The sequence below is a fragment of the Pogona vitticeps genome, chromosome 1 (assembly GCF_051106095.1).
Source record: "Pogona vitticeps strain Pit_001003342236 chromosome 1, PviZW2.1, whole genome shotgun sequence".
Taxonomy (NCBI): domain Eukaryota; kingdom Metazoa; phylum Chordata; class Lepidosauria; order Squamata; family Agamidae; genus Pogona; species Pogona vitticeps.
In genome coordinates this window covers 321,807,315-321,828,619 of record NC_135783.1, presented here as the reverse complement: position 1 = coordinate 321,828,619, position 21,305 = coordinate 321,807,315, and the positions used below count along the sequence as shown (strand labels likewise).

The 21,305-nt window shown below is 42.7% G+C and overlaps 1 protein-coding gene across 3 annotated transcripts; it reads right to left on the bottom strand.

Moving 5' to 3' along the window:
• Positions 1 to 716: 716 nt before the first annotated feature.
• Positions 717 to 21,101, bottom strand: AHSA1 (activator of HSP90 ATPase activity 1). 3 transcript variants are annotated; one of them, XM_078393246.1, is made up of 9 exons: positions 20,997 to 21,101; positions 9,885 to 10,075; positions 9,143 to 9,225; positions 8,100 to 8,217; positions 5,891 to 5,979; positions 5,331 to 5,468; positions 4,373 to 4,474; positions 1,502 to 1,553; positions 717 to 1,145 (listed from the first exon to the last, which is right to left on the bottom strand). In XM_078393246.1, the coding sequence occupies exons 4-9, from the start codon at positions 8,164 to 8,166 to the stop codon at positions 973 to 975; spliced, it is 621 nt and encodes a 206-aa protein (XP_078249372.1). In that variant the 5' UTR covers positions 8,167 to 8,217; positions 9,143 to 9,225; positions 9,885 to 10,075; positions 20,997 to 21,101; the 3' UTR covers positions 717 to 972. The 3 variants fall into 3 exon arrangements, with proteins under 3 accessions (XP_078249372.1, XP_020650038.2, XP_072842587.2); XM_020794379.3 differs by lacking the exon at positions 20,997 to 21,101 and adding an exon at positions 18,001 to 18,225; XM_072986486.2 differs by lacking the exons at positions 5,331 to 5,468; positions 20,997 to 21,101 and adding an exon at positions 18,001 to 18,226.
• Between the last annotated feature and the right edge of the window lie 204 nt (positions 21,102 to 21,305).

The window sequence follows — 21,305 nt, the reverse complement described above, 5'->3', positions numbered from 1 at the left end:
GACATAAATCAGATGCAAAAAATGGTTTCAGAGGGCATGAAAGATGGCAGAAAGCTTAAGAGACACAGAAACACAAAGTGAAAAAAGAGAAATGAGAGAGGGGATTACTTAGAAAGATGAAAAAGGGGAAAACAAGAAGGGGCCCCTTAATGTTGAAAAACATGTACATATTTAACATCGGAAATTGTAAAGGGGTATATACTTTATATTAAAAAGGAGAATTAAATTGAAATAAGGGAGCACTAATCAGGGTAAAGATTTAATATGGTGGGTTTTCATTTTAGGTAAACTAAACTAGATATAAAGCTGGGTCATGGATCTGGAACCATTTTCAATAAGAATGTTATTAGAAGACCTTGAGAATATTGTACACTATGAGAATAATATTATGATAGTAGTCATATTAAATATTAAAATATGTACATGAATGGTTTGAATGTCTGAAAGATGTCTGGAATTTGGGGGGACAACCGGGAAGACACTGAGCTGTAAAAAAACAAATAATTATAAGCAAAGCATGTAACATGATGTTTGACAAGCACAAACCAATGTAGATAGATTGAAAAACGAATAAAATGTGAAAAAAGGAAAAAAAGAATTCATTAATATTTTGTGATAGCTACAATATTCTTGCTTTCTGGGCTGAAACTTCAACACTATGTTTCTGCTCTCGGGTTAAAAAAACCCATGATCTCACCACAGAAGAGAACCACATCTTCTTTAAGTTATGTTTATTTAGCAATACGGGTGTATATACATTTATGAGACTCCACCTCTGAATCCCCTGCGGCAGGAGACATGCACAAGCAGTGAAGGGCTGGAAACTGCACTGCCCAGGCAGATGGCCATCACGACCTTCTTCCCATCCTGCTTGTCACAACAGTGAAACAAAGGATAAGAAAGGGACAGACAAGAAGCAAATCAGTTCACACGGTAGAATCTTTGGACAGAGACTCTCCGCAGCAGCCAGCGTTAAAACAATCGGGCTCCATAGCCAAACGTCTGTTTAATGCCCTCAAAGTAGTAACGTTGCCAGCCCTCCTTTGTTCTCTCTTCTTCACTGGCTGGGATACCTCTCCCTTCCAGATGGACTTCTGTTTCACCAAATTTGTCGGCAAAGGTCAAGGTGATCATTGCAAAATGTCCTAAAACAAACATGCAAACCACAACATCAGTAGAGACACATACCCTGTGGCCACACAGTACAGAAAGCTGCCTATACTCTCTCCTCTTCCTTCCCAGAAATGCAACAGAAAAGTTGGTTGAGATAGTTTTACTGAAGTATTTAATATAAATGGAAGAAGTTATTGGACACATATGTGTGATACCTGCATCCCTCAAGCCAAGGTTACCTGCTGTATAACTGAGGTCAAGCCTTGCGAACTACTGAGAAATGCTTGTAGCTTTTACTGCTTTCCATGCAGGACTGGGTACCAGTATTGAAATAAGTATCCAAATCTAAGGGATTTTCTGCATTACTATACATAGTAAAATTACTCACCCTCTGGCCATGACTTAAATCTCCACTTCATAGCAATCTGCTTCTCAGAAATCTGGAAAAGAAAGGAAATGTATATAAGCAGGTAGATTTTAACTTTAATATTCAAAAGAAGGAAAGAGATTTTGGTGAAAAAGACTTCAAATATCCATATTATTGATGAACATGTCAATAATCTACTTCTAAGTCAGTTATAAGTACATTTTTATTTGCAAATAAACATGATAAATCCTAAAACAAAATATAACCCATTGCAGCTGAAGAAAGACAAAGTGGCCCATATACCTGAAATATATTGATTACTTTGATTTACGTTGTGCCTTTAACTTAGTTTAACCTTTACCTGTTATTATTGTACAGTACAGTACAGTACCCTGTGCTGTTTTTAGGAAAAAAGCAGGATACTAATCACATCAACCAATCATACTGATAACTCCTTTCATTTTACTGAAATCAGAGTGATCTAAATTTAGTTGCAATCTACCAAACTTCCATTAATTTTTTTTTCTTCAAACCAGATCTGGTTAAACAACCACACACATACATCCATTACCTTCAGTTTTAATTTTGCTTCTAAATGCACTAGAAATATTTCCTCCATATCTAAAACTACAGCGGACTGCCCCAAGACAGTAGCCTCACACAGATATAGCAACTGTTTATAAGATGAAGAACAAACTTTGTGCCTGTAAATGTCTCCTTCCATTATGCTCTGTAACAAACCATAGGTTTTGTTGAATCAATTTCCCTTTAGATTTAAATGTGAAAATGGTGGTGTATTTCTCACTACAAACCAGGGTATGACAGATCAGGTCATAATTTCGAGTCAGGAGACTTAAGCCACAGTTTTTTCTTTTTGGATGTTACAAAGATTTATTTCTTATACAAGTATGCACTTCAAGGGGAGGATGAAACATACAGGCGTAACACCAGTTCTGGCATAACTAGCCTGTGTTATCGAAGGCCTGCTGTACCCCTTAAAAATACAATGGCCAGGAGAGGCGGGGCTTTGTTGTGGTGCTGCCAGCAACTCCAGAGAAGAGCTCTCTGGAAAAAAACTGGAACCCTCCGGTCCGGGATCCCCCTTTTGAAATGGGGATCAAAGGAGAGTCTAGAAGAAGTCTCTCTGAAGCAGATGGTGAGCAGCAGAAGGAGAAGAAAGGGAGGCAGACCCAGACTTTTTTCTTCTGAAGAAATCACCGTGCACTGACTGGAGCGGGTGCCATTTTTGGCACTGAGCCGCGAGGAACCCTTTACCGGGGGAGAGGAGAGCAATCAATATAAACTAATAATATATAACAAGTAAGTAAGCCGAAGCCTCTGATTTATGAAACAGCCTCATTAAGCTGAAATAAGAATGAAAATATTTGGCTGAAAGAATAAATGCAGCGGCGGGTTTATCTTATCAGTCTGACTCAAAAGTGAAACTAAGCTTCTCCAAGTGAACTCTTAAAACACCAGGCTGATTCTAAAGCCGAGAGTCTGAGATGGAAAAATAAATCTTATGTTTCTGGAAAAGAATCCCAGACAGCAACACCGTCTGACTGGATTTAAGAGACTTCGGTGGATGCAGTGTGGCTGGGATACGTTACTCTTTGCCTTCTCTGGACTTTGTGAACTATAAATAATAGAATCTGGTGGTTTTCGGGAGAAGGAGCTGACGTGGCCGACTGGACTAAGGAGCATTAAGGGGTTAATGAAGATCACAAGACGAGCTTCAAGGACAATCTACTGGACAGTTTGAGACTTTATGATTGTTGTTTTGTTTGTCGGACTGCAGACCGCGTGTGTCTAATAACAGAAGCTTGCTGAACCCAGGAGAAGAAGAAATAACTGCGTCACGGTTCTATTTGATATTGTATTTGCTGGGCTAAAGTTGATTTTTATATTACAATATTTGGATAAAGATTGGAGGGAGATCTAAGGGGAGGTTTATGATGAGGGGTTTGAATTGTTGATAAAATTGTGGAAACTGTGGAAGGATTTCTAGGAGGTGATTATTGTGGTATTTATACAAACCCCAAAGCCTGAGATGGACCCCAAAAATTCAAAAGAACAAATGGAGACTTGGTCTGTTCAATCCCAAAGTTCTGGAATAGTGGTGCAAGAAATAGAAAAGGAATGGCAGATTAATATACAAAGGCTAATATTAACAGGGTTTCAGCGAGTGAATGCAGGTCTTAGCATGATGAAAGGGACGAAAGGGGACAGTAGATGCCAAACAAAACTTAAATGAAGTTGTACAAACTTTAGAATCGTCTGTATTAGACATGACACCAAGTAATATGAATGCAGTAGAGAGTTATCCAGTGACCCATGCAGCTTCCAAAATTAAAAAGCATTATGACAAAAATCTTAAGGAGGCAGAGATACTGAAACCAGACAATCTTATGGTGAAAATATGGGAAGTGAAAAAAATGGATATTCTGTCAGATGGGCTGAAAGACTGTTCAATTCAAAAAGAAACTGAACGATGGGATGTATTGTATAAATGGCAGCAGTTACCAGACAATGTTGGAATAACATAGAATAAAATTAAAATTAAATGATAAGATAAAAGCAGGAGGGTAATCAAACTGTGAAAAAGCAAAAAGTTGATATGTATTAGTAATATGAATTGATTGGATGATGTTATACTTTATGCTCTCCTATCCCCCAAAACCATTTTTCCTTCTCTATCCCCTCTTTCTTTTTGTACCCTTTATCCCTGTTCCTAAATAAATATATTAAAAAAAAAATACAATGGCCAGGAAAAAGGTGTACTTCTGACACCGCAAGGACACAGTGTGATATCAAAGGCAATAAACAGCAAACAGTTCATAGGCTGAAGAAAAGGTGCTTCCCAGCTCCCAAGCACACAGAATTAGTACTTACTAGTTCAGTGAATTCACCAGTGACTGTGCCATCTAACAGCTGGAATTTTCCTCCTTTGTCAGCTTCCACCACAGCAGGAGAATGAGTAAAAGCCTGGACCATCTATAGCAGGGGAAATGATTAGTGCAACATAGTCAGAAAGTGGCTCCTTGCATTAAGATGGCCCAGACTTAATTCACCAAGGTAGCGGAAACAACTGCTTGGTTCCAGGGTTGTGGAATTTTTGAACCACTCTTGACTCTGGACGTGCTAGTAAGAGTCCACACCGAGGAAGGAAGCAGCACCTCCTATCTGCAACTGCACTTCTAAACCAGGAGGTGATGATGCTCCTCTACAAGGAAAACATGTTTGGAAGCAAGATTCCTGCCATAAGAAAACCTGACACTTTTAGGCTGAAGAAAGCCAATGTGGATCATGTGCTTTCACAAACTATGTAAAGGCATAGGCCATTTCAGCTGTAGAAAACTAAACCAGTGGTGTGTGTGAGAGAGTGAGTGAGAGGAATATTGCAAAGAAGCATATGGAGAATATTGGCTTCAAAAACCAGCAGACACATTTCTTATCAGATCAGTTCTGAAACTTGTATGCAACAGGTGGTGAGAAGGTACAGACAAACCTCTAGATGAAGAGGTAGAAACATGTGATCCATGGGCTATATGTGGACCTTCCCAGGCCACTTTTTCACCCCAGAAAAGATCCTCGATTGTTTTTTTTCCAAATAAATGGCAGAGTTGCACTATATGGGCATGACTGTCCTCCAAAACAATGTGCCTCACCCACAATTGTTTTAACAAAAAATCTGGTTTCTTCTCTTGATGTTTTTGTCCAAAGTGACCAGAAGGTCACTTTCAGTTTCACTTAGAAGATCTCATACGGCCCCTGGAGAGTTTTGAGGCAAAAAAAATGACCCTCATATCTCAATAAATGTCTATCCTTGCTGCAGACTATGCTAACTTACCTCCTGTGTAATGAAGACTCTGTACAGCTCATCTGGAGATGTCAGGAAAGTGTCCTTCAAGTTTATCTTGCACGTAGGAATCTTGACTCCAACAGATTTGGATTTAAGTGCATTGCTAGCAGCAGGTTTTTGAGTGGTCTAAAAGTGTATCACAGAATACAAGACTGAAGTGTATTTGAAAATGAGCCAACCTCTTCTCAGACAAGACTAATCTGTGTTCAGTGCAACTGCTATCAGGGTATGGCGCTAATCTACAACTACCCTTCTTCATGAGACCTCAACAGTTGCTAACTTTCAAGATGGAAAACAAATCAGTTTCTGCTCTAGTAGCAGCCCTAAGAGGTACGATCCAGTTACATGCCACAGAACAGACATGTTCCTGAAAACAGTGTGTACTGTTCAGAACCAGTTCATGTACTACAGCATGAAGTCTGCCACCACTAAGTGTACAGAAGCCTTCTGTCCTATACCTTACCATATAAGATAACCAAATGTTATACTGCAATATTTCTACTCATATTATTTCAAACTAAGGTAAACTCACACGTGTGTTATCTTACCTTGCGTTCCTCTGCTTTACGGATAGGACAAGGTGCTGGATCTGACTGTTCACCATTCACTGTAGGCAGAATCATGCCTTGGGTAAATTCTAAAAAATATTTAAAGGGTTTTAATTCATACAAAACATTTACAAATCTGATCTCTGTTTCATAACAAGTCTAGCTGTAAGGCAGCACCACTAAAGTGAGACAAACTGCCCCAGGAAAATGGCATTTTGATAGCAAATGCTCATTTTGAATTGTGAAAACTAGGATGCACATAAATGGCTTTTAGGTCTGTACACTGAAAAACTAGTTCAGATGAGAACAAGTCTTCTCCTACTGTCTAGAGCAGGGGTTTTAAACTCAATTTACCTGGGGGCCGCTAGAGGCAGAGTCTGGGTGAGGCTGGGCCGCATCAGATTTTCCGCCAAGCGGAGCAAGAGCCCAAGGAAGCCGCCCAGGAGTTTCCTTAGCCGACAGACAGGTGGGCTGGCTGGCAGGCTGCAGCTCTGGATGGAGGGTGCAAGAGGTGGTGTCTTGGGAGAGAGCCGGCGAGCGAGGCAAGGCTTTTTTTTTTTACTCTTGACAGCAGAGGATGTGTGGGCGTGTTGGGGGGGGCAGGCAAGGCGAGGGCCACAAACTATCATCTGGGGGGCCACAAATGGCCCCCCGGGCCGCATGTTTGAGACCCCTGGTCTAGAAGAACGTAGTCAAAAGTATATAAAACCTAGTGATAATACTGAATGCAACCAGACACTGACTCAGGATAGATACTGTACTTTGGGACTAAAATATTAGAGACCAGCTTCAAAAGGTCTAGGCAGTAATTTCAACTCATAATGTAAATCTTAGGCTATTACTCCACCAAATGTTCTCTAGCAACTTGTTTTGCTGCTGCTAACACAACTAGTATTTACATCTAACATTCCATACTTATATTTAAGCTATCTTAGTGACCATGGGCTGGTGGGAACAGATATTACACTGAATAGCATCTTTCTGCCAGTTGCAACCAGTGCAGCTGATGCAACACAGGAATCCCCCAAAACAGACATAGATGAGTACTCAGCAGTAACATTCTGTTATCATCTGAAACGCATTAGTTCAAGGTGATCTCCAAACACATTTTCTTTTACCAGTCATTAGCTGAGCAATGAGCCTTAGGATATCCAAAACTCGTCATCTATCAAAACACTACTCCTTAGTAAAGATAACTCTATCAGAGCAAAGGTGTACAGAGAACACCAGAAGGCCACATACATCTTCATTCAGCTACTATGATATATACCAGGTAATACAAAGCATAACTGAATAAATATAAACATTTTAATAAATGAAGTCATAAGAAGCATTCTGTATCAAAATATATTTTACATCAATATACTGGTTCTCTCTTACCACATCTATCTAGCCAGATATTACAACAGAATAGCTATCTGAAAAAATGTAGATGATAAATAGTCTGGTGCCATGCTTGTTCTTATTTTGGGACAGTTCCAAGAATCATCTATTCAGTCATAACTAAATTTCTAATTAGTGTGCATTTCAACAAGCAGAACAAGGCTTATGTATTTGCTACTCAAATAGCTTTTAAGGTCACCTACTTACTAATATCACAAGTTCTTACTCTATACAAATGAATGATGACGATGATATTCTGTCAAGTCAATTCTTACATATGGTGACCCTATGCAGGATTTTCTAGACAGAAAATACTGTACACGTAAGAGGTTTACCATTCCCTTCTTTTGGGGGGTGCTCTGGGACTGTGCAAATTGCCCAAGGCCACATAGGCTGGCTGTACTTCCAGGAGGCACAATGGGGAATCAAACTCCCAACCTCTGGCTCTGAAACCCGATAAACAACTGAGCTATCTAGCCAGCTTAAATAAATAGATCATGATCTGTTAGATGTAGGTGTTACTTAGGTTGCCATTCTTCCAGACCTTTACATAACTTCTTTGTAAAGATGCTGCAATTTAAATGCTCTGATTCAGCATCTAATTTGGGGATTTTAGATGCTGAATCATCTTTGAAAGTTGTATACAGAGTATGTTACAAAAATCCAAACTAGATGTTATAGAGACATGTGTAACCATAGCCAGGTTTTTAACACCACCCCTACAAATTTATTTCCAGAGATATGTCTTCTTTCTTTCATTTAAAAAGATTAGTGGGGAGAGATTCAGTAAAAGGTTTCTACCATTTGTTTGTCTCTGTCTTCATACCTGTTTTGAGAGTGCTGACATAAGTCCTCAAAGCACTAACAATCTGTTTTACGCCTTCTTGCTTCATTAGTGCTAGCAGAGTGGTATCTGGCTCATCTTTTGCGAGACTAACTGTAATCTAAGAACAAAAAGAAAATAATTCCATACAGTTTGAACAGAAGGCATCTGCTTTCATTGCCTATGTCCCAATTTGCACTATATCCATAAAATCATCTAGAGAAACACCCTCTGCAACAATAAAAGCAAAAGCACTCAATTTCCCTCCTAGAAAGTATTGAGGCAATGGAAGTACTGGAATATGTATCTTTGAAAAGCAGAAATCAAACTAGATCTTAAGACATTTAAAAACACTAAAAAGCAGGAGAGCCACTTCTCCAGTGAGGAGATACAGTGGTGCCTCGCTTAACGATTTTAATTGGTTCCAAAAAAAACATCGCTATGTGAAAACATTGTTAAGCGAAACACCATTTCCCATAGAGATGCATTGAAAACCGGATAATCCGTTCCAATTGGAACGGATTACCATCCTTAAGCGAAAATCCCCATAGGAAAAAACGTTAAGCGAAACCCATTGAAATGCATTGAAGCCTATTTCAATGGGGGAAAAAATTCACAAAAAATTCAGAAAGACTCAGAACAAAGCCAAATTAAGTTAACGAAGGTTTTATTAGGTGCACTAACGATTCCAAGCATTTTAAACATTTTTTAAACATTTTAGAATATTTAAAAAATAGCAAAAACGGGGCTGTAAAAAAAAACGTTAAGCGAAACAAGGGGACCTAAAACTGTCATCGTTAAGTGAAGCATGGTCCCGAAATCGTTAAGCGAAAATTGCCCATAGGGAAAATCGTTAAGTGAAGCACAAGATCACTCAGAAAAAGCCATCGTTAAGTGAATTTTTCGTTATATGAAGCAATCGTTAAGCGAGGCACCACTGTATGACATTTCTTTGTCGAAGGCAGTGTAAAATATGATAATGAGCCATCTGACTATCTTTTTCCAACAATGCAGCAGTCAGGAATGTCATTTTTAACTGAGCTCACCTCAACTTCATCAACATCATTTTCATCTGACAGATTAGGAATCTCCACATATCCTTTATATTTCACACCACTGCTTGAGGTACCTATAAAGAACAAAATATTGAATTAAAAGTCTTGTCCAGTTTTATTTACTTACTTAACTTATATACCACCCAAACCACACTCTCTATGTAGTTAACAACGCGTACAAACTACATGAAATACAGTACCAATTATAAACATTGAAAAGCAATAAATGATAAAATAAAACCATGTAACTCACTAAATCTGACATAAAACAATTCAAACCACCTTTCAATATCAAATGGCACACATTAATAAAAAGCAGATTTAAACAATTAAATTTTAAGTAGCTTCTTAAAAACTGGGAGGGTGGGTGCCTGGTGAACCTCTACTGGTAATTTCCTCCAAAGATATGCGGCTACAATAAAAAAATTCTGGTTTCTGGCAGTAACTTTCTTGGCCTCCTTCGGTGTTGCTCTTTTTAACGATAATAAGTGCTAGGAACAGATTGGACAGGTAGCTATTTTGTAGGAGAGACATTCCAGTAGGTACTGGGATCCAATTTTACTTTTTTTACTGCAATTCTGACAGACCTGAGCATCCTAAAAATTAACAATTATTCTGTCAAATAGCTTTCTGATTCTTTGAAAATAACTTAGAAGATCTGCGTTTCAACAACTTAACACCCAGAAATCTGCAACAGGGCTTTTGCATGGCAAAAGCAAAGCAACCAACTCACCTGTCCAAGCCAACTTGATATTCCACTCATAGAAGAAAATTAGCTTTCCTTTGCGGTTGTTGATGGAGGCTTCTCCATCCAGTTTACTCACTTCTGTTACTTCACAAACCCCATCTGCATTCTCTGCTCGAACAGCCAGAAACAGAGTTTTCAGCTTCTCTGAGGACCAGTTAGATGCATCTCTTTCAGTCCTAAGAAAGGAAATTCTCCGTGAAAATATGCAGTAATGAACAGCTGATGACTAAATATTTTCATATTGTAAAAAGATGGCTTTCAATACTTTGCATGCCCCTCCTTTGCTACACGTCCTCTAGAGCAGCCGTCCCCAACCTTTTTGGGACCGTGGACCAGCGGAGCCTCTGAGAAAGGTGGGGCACCCCCACCCCTTTGTGCATGCGCAGGAGCGCCTGCCCGCCCACCCCTTTGCGCAGGTGCTCAGGCGCATGTGTGAAGGGGTGGGAGAGCGCTCACGCCGGCGCTGGCACGCATGTGTGCGCGCAAAGCAGCTGTGGTGGGGGAAGGTCTGTCTCTGCGGCCCGATCCGGCTCAGGCCACGAACCAGGGGTTGATGACCTATGCTCTAGAATATTTTTTGCCAAATATTTGAAAAGTTAAACCTTCAAAACTGGCTTACTTTGAACCTTGACATCAGAGATGTGAAAGCTCATACAGTATGATTAGAAATAATCTAATTACCCTCTCTTCTGTGCCCCCATAGCACACGGATTATTCTTCCAATGGGAAAAACTTAAATTTTAAGGGACAACAGCAGCAGCAGCAAGGCCTGTGAAATATTGTTTTGAATGACTAAAATCCTTTTGAAAGCAAGATTGACACACTCATACAAACATTTTTACACTACATCTTTTGAATGTGTAAAACTTGATTTACATAACAAAAGATTTGTTCCCTAATACAGTGGTGCCTCACATAGCGAGGTTAATTCGTTCTAAAAAAAAACATCGCTATGGGAAAACATCGTTAAGTGAAACGAGTTTTCCCATAGAGATGCATTGAAAACCGGATAATCCGTTCTAATAGGAACGGATTATCTGGTTTTCTCCCTCCCCCCGCGGCTTGGATCTGACCCGCGGCGGCTACCTCAGCCATGGCTGGACTCCCTAGAGTCCGGCCATGGCTGGGGTAGCCGCCGCGGCTCGGATCGAAGCCGCGGGGGAGAGTGGAGGGTCCGGATGCCTTTCAGGCATCCCGGGCTTGGATCCCACCCCCTGCCGATTACCCAAACCATGGGTAACCGGCGGTGGGTGGGATCCAAGCCCGGGATGCCTGAAAGGCATCCGGATCCCACCACCCTCCCCCCGCGGCTCGGATCCAAGCCGTGGGGGGAGGGTCGGAAGCATAGCCGGACTTCAGCCGGCTAAGAGGCCGGCAATCGGGCAGGAGGAGGTGGGAAGCTTCCCCCACCCCCTCCCGAGCGAACGCCGGGTTTTCAGCCGGCTGACAGGCCGGCGATCGGGCAGGAGGAGGTGGGAAGATTCCCCTGCCTCCTCCCGAGCGAACGCCGCGTTTTCAGCCGGCTGACAGGCCGGCGATCGGGCAGGAGGAGGTGGGAAGATTCCCCCGCCTCCTCCCGAGCAAACGCCGCGTTTTCAGCCGGCTGACAGGCCGGCGATGGGGCAGTAGGAGGTGGGAAGATTCCCCCACCTCCTCCCGAGCGAATGCCCGCTTGTTCAGCCGGCAAATGGTGCCTATGGGGAAAACATTGCAAAGCGATTTTTCCCCATAGGCAACATCAGTATGCGATCGCAAAAGCGATCGCAAAAAAGCCATCGTTATGTGGATTCCTCGTTATACGAGGCACTCGTTATACGAGGCACCACTGTATTCTTCTTCTTTTATTGAAAATTGTAGTCCTTGGGATGGGTGGGTGGGGAATTCAGATTTGGAGTAAGGACTTCATACATCTGCTCCCTAGAAAATGTAGAGTAGGACTATGCAACCTTTCTGACTTTGAAGGCTGCCTTTCCTCAGGGACAATGTTTGTTGGAGAGGGGACACATTGGTAATAGGCAGAAATAAAGTCAAGTCTGGGGACAAAGCTAAAAAAGTCAAGGCCATATCTTGTCTCTCTCCCTGCCCCAACCTGGTGGATTGCTGGTGAAGGAACAGATTGTTGTGACACAGACTACAACTGATGGTTTACAGAGGATTTTTTCAAATATGGGTGTTAAATCCATATGGCCCAAAAGTTGCAAAGTTGCATTAGAAAATAATTCATCAGACTGGATACATTTCTACACCTTGAATGTCCTGTCCCCTATATCAGAAACGTGTGCAGAATCATATACTTATTTTAGTTTACTATAAAATTTTTAATTGGCAACCTCAACTTGTTTTTTTTTCATATTTCTCAAACAGAAAAAAACAAGTTAGAAACGAGAGCTTAGAAGAAATAGTTTACAACTAGCCAAGGATTTAAAGTATAATATTCTATGTAATACAGTCTACTGGAAGTCAGTCATTTCTGCTTCCGTTTTATTCTTCTAAATATTTGACATTTACTTCTGTTTTTCATCACTCATTAATCAACAGAAATTTCTACCACACTTAAAGAAATTCCAAAAAAATTAGAAAGAATCCATACCTTTAGTGTACCAATTTCTCCATACTTCATCCTAAATCTGTGACTTTACTTCAGCAGCATTATAGACAAAGAATTGAACAACCATTAAGAACTGTGTGGACTAAGATAAACTATGGTCATAACTGGTAAAACAAACCCTTGAGAAAATTATTTGTTGAAATGTAAATGCAGCTCTCTAAGGTACTACTGATCAGTCTGCTTGGTTTTCTCACTAATATCTTACACCAGTGATGGTGATCCTTTTTGAGCCCGAATGCCCAAACTGCAACACAAAATCAACTTATTTATTTCAGAGTGCCAATACTGCAATTAAAACCTGAATGCCAAGGTTTTAGTTTAGAAAAAACAACTGCTCCTCAATTGAAAGGGTTAAATGCTTGCTTTTTTTGTTTTGTTTTGTTTTACTATGAGCGGTATTTAAAAATAAATAATTACTTGTTTTCCAATCCCACAAAAGTTCCTTTTGGTGCAAATGCTAGAAGATAACTTTTTGGAGCACCAGCCTAGAATCCTGTCAGAAGGCCAACACGGGGAGATTTAACAATCAAAGGGATTGGTGACAGGGGATACATTTGTAGGCCATTAATAAAAAGAAAATTTTTAAAAATCATGCAAAATGCAAGCTTTTGTGGGTGAATCACATGATCAGAGGGACTGTTGACATCATCTTCAGGACTCAGCCAATCCCAAGGGTGCTGCTGCCATGGGAACCCAACCCCTTTTCTCTTGGGTCTTTGTCACCTCACAGGGTTCCCCACCTCTCTGCTGGCAGATAAAAGGGGCTTGCTGGGCAGGGCAGAGACCAGAAGGGAGGCCAGTGGCCAGAGGGCAGTCTGGCAGAGGGAGCGGCAGCTAGCTGAAGGGGACCCAGCCTTTCTGCCCAAGGCAAGTTCTCTCCCGAAAGCAGAGGAACTTTCTAAGTGGGCTTCCAAGTTAACAGCTCGAGGCTGGTGGAGATCCGTGGCTTGAAGCTGGCTGATGTCGGCGATGGACCAGGAGGAAGTCGGTGGACGTTGGCAGACAGAAGCTGGTGGAATCTCCCTGCGGAAGCTGGCTGAGGCCGCAAGGCGGAGGCCGGCAGGGGTTGGCGGATGAAGCCGGTGGTGGACGTTAGCCTCCTCAAACCAGCTTGGGGAAGCTTGGTGGATATCGGTGGATGGAAGCTGTGTGTATGAATGGCTGGTGGAGTGAAGGTGTGTGTGTGTTGGGGGGAAGCGGCTGGTTTGTGCCTGTGTGTGTATCAATGTATTTGTGAATGGGCTGGCTGGCGTTCCGTGGGGATGTCCGTGGGGCATGAGTGTGACCCAAGCATTCGGGAGCTGGCGGAGGCTGGCCTCAGAAGCGGAGTGGAAGAGATGAACGGGTGGATATTCCTGGTGGAAGCCGGTGGATGTTGGCAGGCGTAACTTCAGGATGAAGTTGCCAGAACATTGGTCGGTGAATACACCTGGGTTGAAGCCGGTTGACAGCAGTGGACGAGCCCGTCCCTTAGTTGTTTTTCTCTGTCTTTCAGGGCCTGAAGCTTCCTCTTCCCCAGGGGGATGCGAGGGAGCAGAAGCCAGGCGTCCTGCTTGAGCTGAACCAGGCCTTCGTCTCTGCTGAGGATACCCGTTTAGCCTCTTTTCCAAAATCAGTAAAAGAATTTTTACGGAATGGTTTTGAAGTGTTGTCTTGTTTGTCAGGGGCTATCACAGGATTATCTTCCCCATCCCCTCATTATATCTGGGCCCAATGCTGGGGGTGGGTCTTTGTGAAGTCATGGTGTGGGGCCCTGTGATGTCATAGGAATTGGGAACATATTTCTCCATGCATGTTGTGAGGGAATGAGCTAGGCATTGTGGGTTCCCTGTCTGAGCTCCTAAGCAAGTGTATTATGTGTCGTGTTGGACAGACACAGGAAGCCAGTGAGCCCTGGTGCCATTCAGAGAGGGTTGGAGTTGGGTACCCAAACACTATGGCCACCCCATAACAATAAACGAGACTCGCTCCTTCCCTTTCACCACGGCTCCTCACATTTGTTTGCCTGGCCTGGATATTTAGGGGAGCCCAGCCATTTCCTGGCACAGCAGCTCATTCTCTGAGACTTGGCAAGCCTCATCATCATCAACACCATGAGCACTCCATGGACAGCTCCTTGCAGAGTACAAGTGGATACCTGAAGGACCGCCTCCTTCCATATGAGCCTACCCGGCAGTTAAGATCTAGCCAGGGGGCCCTTTTGAAAGAGCCGTCCCTCAAGGAGGTAAGAGGGACGGCTTGTAGACAAAGGGCCTTTTCGGCAGCTGCCCCCAGACTATGGAATGCCCTGCCTACTGAGATTCGTCTGGCGCCGACACTGATGACATTTCGGCGCCAGGTCAAAACCTTCGTTCCAGAAGGCTTTTAACTGAAATAACATTAGCTGTGGGTCCGATGGCAATTTTATATATATTTGAATTGTATTTTAATTGCTACATAACTTAATTGTATTTTAAATGCTGTAAGCCGCCCAGAGACCTTTGGGTAGTGTGGGCGGCATATAAATTAAATTAAATAAAATAAATAAATAAATAAATAAATAAATAAATAAATAAATAAATAAATAAATAAATAAATAAATAAATAAATAAATAAATAAATAAGTGGGGAGAAAATTTGCCCCTTCTAAGAAGCTTACAATCCAATCTCTCACAAAAGTGCCACAACCAAGGAAATGGAGATGGGCAATGATTTGGAGATGAGCATACATAAAAATTCATGAGGATCCATGCCATGGATGGCAAAAATACACTGATACTGCAAAATCTGCTGCTTGAGGGCAGTGGCTGTCTGAGACTTACACTAATCACCAATGCTCTCTTATACCTTAAATAGGTAGATGTCACCTGCCATTTACTTATTGGCTGAAATTCAGTAACAAGGCACAACTAGAACAGGTCCAGGCCCAATGAATCAATGAAACTTATGGAGGAGTTGACTCACCAAATCCCCACTGATTCCATCAGCAGACTCTAGTTGCAATGTACTAGTGGATTTCAGCCACTATACACTAAATGTAGTCGTAACCAGTTCTTGCTGTCAGCAACCATAAAGCCAAAGGTATTATGCGACACTCATTTTGACCAGCATAAAAAAGGAAGGCAACGTTTTTTTCTTTGTCCAGAAAAAGTTTGATGCTTTTAGAGCAGGGCTCTACAATGCTTCTGGATTTGGTTCTGAAAATCTAGCCTAATAGGTATTTTGCAAAACAGCTGAAGTTAAAAATGAAATGCCCTTCCTAAGACAAAGATAGGTGCAATGTTTCAAAGTTGGTCAAGCGTCGCTGCATTTAGCATACCTATGCTTGAAAACTGACTGCTTGTGTGCCACTGCAGAATGAAATCTTGGCTCACACAATATTGTTTTTGTCACCATTTTTGCTTTTGTCCTCTCTTTGAGATTGGAGCAGGGAAGCAGCAGCTACCAAATGAAGAGCAATCTGGAGTTCTAGCATCATTATCCATGGTCTTAACTACTATACTCAGAAAAATACAGGAAGGGACTCTGATTCTTGGTTGTGTCATGCAGTGTAATTTAACTGGCAATTTCCCAAAGCAAGGAGCCCATCCCGCCTGTCCCTCCCTTCTTTAAAGTTTCTCTGCAGCTCAGAAAAGAGCAGCTGCTCTAGGATGAGCATGGTGATCATGTTTCTAGTTGACAAACGAAGAACAGTCTGAACTTCACGAGGAGGAAAACTGATTGGACTGAAGCTCTCAGGGCAGAGTGAAATTGGTAAAGACCTGTTTTATTTATACTAATCCTGAAAGAAGCCAGCTGCTACAAAAAAAAATATTGTATCACATTAAATTAGCATAAAAGGTGCAGTGGGTGCATAGCCTTTTTACTATTGCAAAAAGGCATTTTTATACCTGACAGACAGTGGCTTGACATCTTGTGCATATTACAATCTGCTGCTTTAGTTTAGTCACAAATTTAGGATGAAGTGTGGGGAAACTAGTACACCAAGGGTATCATGGGTTCTCTCCCATTTTTTGAGTTTCTTTACACATGGTATACATTTCTGTGGAGACAATACATCAAAAACTGATTGCTACACAAGGTTATGAATACTTGCCACCATATGGAAAACTCAGCTTTAAGTACACAGCAGTGATTGCTGGAAAAGAGTGGTAATAATACATCAAAAATGAGTGCTACGCAAGTCTTGTGTCCTCAGGATTTTCAGTTCCTGCCTATTGGAACAGATGAATTTCCTTCCTAGATCAGGGCGAGATTCATATAGCTTCTTAATGTGTCTGCAGAAGTAGCTCCTGAGAAACTAACAAAGAAGATGTGAAAGAAACAGTCACCCTCGCTTATGCCAGCATCTAACAGAAAGGGATGCTGCCTATGCACCAGAATGTTCTATTTAGTAACAAAGATGGTCAAATCCATGAATTTGTGAAAGAACAGGCTGGCCTGTGTAACTATTTCTTTAAACCAAAGACTAAATAACATCTGGTCATAAAATTCCACAGTAACATTGCAATGTATTAAACACTGTCTTTTGTTAGCCCTGACGCTTCTGCCAATAGCCCCTGAATATGACAAGTTAAAATAACACCAGAGAGAAGAAAGTTCCTTTCCACTCTTCCTCTTCAAAGCATCCATAACATGGTACTGTACAGTATTTGCAAAACTACTAGCAACTATATAGTATGCATGCATCTCAACCCAACACTGCAACCTAGCAATACAGAAACTATGGATTAGTGTGTTAAAAATACAGGAACCCACATAAAAAGAACGAAAACCAATCTCTTAAAAGGCAAACGACTTGTGTAGCATCCAAATACAAACCAAAGAAAGGAGTGTTTCCCTCTGCCCTGCAGGTAAGCGAACTTTCACTTGCTTAACCCAGATGCTGTACTTTGGCTCTGAAGGATAACACGAAAACAGTACACCTCTCCAACCCTATACACATCAGGGTCACTAACTTAGAAAACAAAAAACAGCCCTTATAGGCAGTCAAAAGTTACTCGACCTAGTTGAAGATCGTTATTTAATTCCACACTATGAGAAAGGAGACTTCACAAACCCACTTATACAAATGAGCCGCATTGCTATTGCGTATTTTTGTTGCTGCTGCTGCTGTTGGCTTTTTATCCTCACCACGAAACTGTAACACGGAAATGAATAAATAACTGGCAGGGGAACAGAGCAAAGCCCGTTAAGCTTCTCACCCTCTCCCCCGTCTCTCGGTCAACGCCAACCCTCCTCCCCGAGGAGACACGTCCCGTTTAACCCACGACGGGCGAACTGACAGCCCGGCAGCCGGCGAGGGCGAGAGCCCAGCCTCCGGTGAACAACACGAGGTGGACCGCGGACCAGAGAAGGCGAGAGGCCGGCGACAGACCGGGCGGGTCGCCCGCCAGATCGAGGCCGGGGAAGGCGATTGGGGGGGAGGGGTCCTCCCTTGGCGAGGGAGATCGCTCGGCGGCACCCGCTTCTCCCCTCAGCCCCTCGCTTCGCGGGCCCGGCACCCTCACCCACCAGTGCCAGTTATTGACGTTCGTCGCATCGGCGCGCTGCTCGACGATCCAGCGCGGGTCTCCTTCTCCCCACTTGGCCATCGGCGATTCCGAAGCAGCCGCCGCGTCTCTCTCCGTGGATGCCGAGCGCCCGTCTCCGCGCGCGCCTAGAAGCTACTAGAAGCGCCGGCACGAACGCCGCCTCCCGGCTTCCGTCACCGGCAAAGGTTCCTTCCGTTTCTCTTCCCTCCCCCCTCCCCCGACCCACGGCCCTGCCCCTCCCTCCGAGCCCAGGGATACCATAGAGCAAGACCTGATGGGGACAGATAGAGCGACACCCAGCACTTTGAGTGAAAGAAAGGCCAAAAATGGCTGGGTAGCGTCACCATATACAGATACAGGCAACATTCAGACATATATAATCCTCACACAATGCCCAACTTCCGAGTTCTTGAGGCTCTTTTAAAAAAACAGATACAGTACTGGAAAAGAATGGATAGTTGTGACAGGGAGAACTATGTTATACACCCAGAAACAGAAAGTAGCAAGAGAAACAGAACTTCATGCCCTTTCTGACACAAAAGATTATTTAAAGAAACATTACAGTACTTTTTTGGGGACTTCAACAGAGCTTGTGGTACCATGTTGTTGTTTAGTTGTTAAGTCTTGTCCGACTCTTCGTAACCCCATGGACCAGAGCACGCCAGGCCCTCCTGTCTTCCACTACCTCCCAGAATTTGGTCAAATTCATGTTGGTAGCTTCAATGACACTGTCCAACCATCTCATCCTCTATCATCCCCTTCTCCTCTCGCCTTCACACTTTCCCAACATTAGGGTCTTTTCCAGGGTAAATTTTCTTTAGATTGGATAGGTTTGTTCTCCTTGCAGTCCTATGGCAAGTCCTTAAAGAAATGGGAGTGTCTGGCCACCTTATCTATCTCCTAAGAAATCTATACTGTACGTGGGACAGGAAGCAACAGTTAGAACTGGATATGGAACAACTGATTGGTTCAAAATTGGGAAAGGAGTACGACAAGGCTGTATATTGTCCCCCGGCTTATTTAATTTATATGCAGAATACATCATGCAGAAGGCTGGACTGGAGGAATCCCAAACCGGGATTAAGATTGCCAGAAGAAATATCAACAACCTCCGATATGCAGATGATACCACTCTGATGGCAGAAAGTGAGGAGGAATTAAAGAATGAGGGTGAAAGAGGAGAGTGCAAAAAGTGGTCTGAAGCTCAACATCAAAAAAACTAAGATCATGGCCACTGATCCCATAACCTCCTGGGAAATAAAAGGGGAAGATATGGAGGCAGTGACAGATTTTACTTTCTTGGGCTCCATGATCACTGCAGATGGAGACAGCAGCCCCGAAATTAAAAGACGCCTGCTTCTTGGGAGGAAAGTGATGACAAACCTCAACAGCATCTTAAAAAGCAGAGACATCACCTTGCCAACAAAAGTCCATATAGCTATGGTTTTTCCAGTAGCGATGTATGGAAGTGAGAGCTAGACCATAAAGAAGGCTACATGCCAAAGAAGTGATGCTTTTAAATTGTGGTGCTGGAAGAGACTCTTGAGAGTCCCCTGGACTGCAAAGAGAACAAACCTATTCATTCTAAAAGAAATCAACCCTGAGTGCTCACTGGAAGGACAGATCCTGAAATGGAGGCTCCAATACTTTGGCCATCTCATGAGAAGACTCCCTGGAAAAGACCCTGATGTTGAGAAACTGTGAAGGCGAGAGGAGTAGGGGACGACAGAGGACGTGATGGTTGGACAGTGTCATTGAAGCTACCAACATGAATTTGACCCAACTCTGGAAGGCAGTGGAAGATGGAAAGGCCTGACGTGCCCTGGTCCATGGGGTCACCAAGAGTTAGACACGACTAAACAGCTAAACAACAAACAACGGTCTCATTATTTCATGGGGAAACGTGATGCTAAAGGGTTTTTAAAAAATAAAATTTAAAACATTTAATGTGCATCATTTCTGTAAGCACATTGCTGGAGAACACAGTTTTTCAGTAATATTGAGAGCTGAACAGGGGCTGAGCTGGGATCTATCTTAGTAGGTCAACTTCAGGTTAAATGACGGGGGCGGGATCGTATTTTAAACCAATGGGTAAATTCCCTCTGCAGAATTTCCTTTGCTCCTTCCTTCCTCCTTAAAAAGGACCCAAGAGGGCTCGCATGGTTAAAAGACAGTATTTAAAGCTAACAATGGTGAGTATACAAATACAACAAGGATCAAACAAATACCGTATTAAAAAAACATAAGCAACACCAAAACACATTTAAAGCAGTAAGGTATCCATTGAAAGACCCCACTCAGTCAGCCAGCCACGCAGGGAAAGCTTGTCTGAAGAGAAAGGTCTTCACCTGCTTGCCTCACCAGATGTTCCCAAATGTTATTGGACTACAACTCCCAGAAGCCTTCACCACCAGAACATCTGGTAACCTAAGGCTGGGAACCACTGCTTTAAAGTCTATTTACTGTAAATACTACTTAGTGGCGTCTCTCTTTCTTTACAGTAGGACTTGAAATTTCTTTTTAATTTTGAGCTGGAGAAGGAAACCTGCTCAAATACACGTGTACAAGTGCCAGTGTGCTGATTTCCATAAAAGCAGAAGTACTGATATGCATTAAAAAAAATCCAAAATCACATGAAGGTGATCCCTTTATTAGGGCAACCAAAAAGGCACAAAAAGCATTTCCCCTTTCGAGAGCGTGGTGTCAGGGAAACTTTCAGCAGGGGCAACGGAGGAAAAAAAAAGGTGGAAACATGACTTTAAGGTCACGTAAATTGCATGGTGTCCTCAGGCGGGATGGGGAAAGAGTCTGCAGACATGCAAACAGGGTTCGTCAGGTAATGGGACGGTAATTGGTTTTCACTAAATCTTTATCGACAGTTTCACCAAGTTTGCCCCTCGGCATCACGGTGAGAAAGTTTGGCGCCTCAGCTTCATGATGACGGTACGAGTAAAAGACCCGAGACCCCAAACAAACCTCGGCTGATGGTAGCTCCTCCGTCTGGTTTTCCCTCTCTGTCACCCAAGCCAAAGCACGGACGCTTTTCACGAGACAGGTCCAAAGGGCTAGAGTGACGTCACTCTGACCGCACAGAACAGAGACCAGGAACAAAGCCCCCCTCCCCCGTTACTGTATCTGTAGACTGCAAGACCTATGAGCGGTAGCCCACCACTGTCAATGGTAACTTGCAGTCCCATCAGCATCTGGAGGTCCACCTGTTTCCCGTTCTGGCCGAAAACATATTTTCGACCAAAGACGGTCAGCTGGCTTGCAAAATATGATCCT

What these genes read in the sequence shown, in the direction of transcription:
- AHSA1 (XM_020794379.3), bottom strand. Translation starts at nt 18,080, where the DNA reads ATGGCCAAGTGGGGAGAAGGAGACCCGCGCTGGATCGTCGAGCAGCGC. An exon ending in TATCAAGTTGGCTTGGACAG is followed by an intron (nt 9,226 to 9,884) that starts GTGAGTTGGTTG and finishes TGTTCTTTATAG; the next exon opens with GTACCTCAAGCAGTGGTGTG. An exon ending in TGTCAGCACTCTCAAAACAG is followed by an intron (nt 5,980 to 8,099) that starts GTATGAAGACAG and finishes AATATTTTTTAG; the next exon opens with AATTTACCCAAGGCATGATT.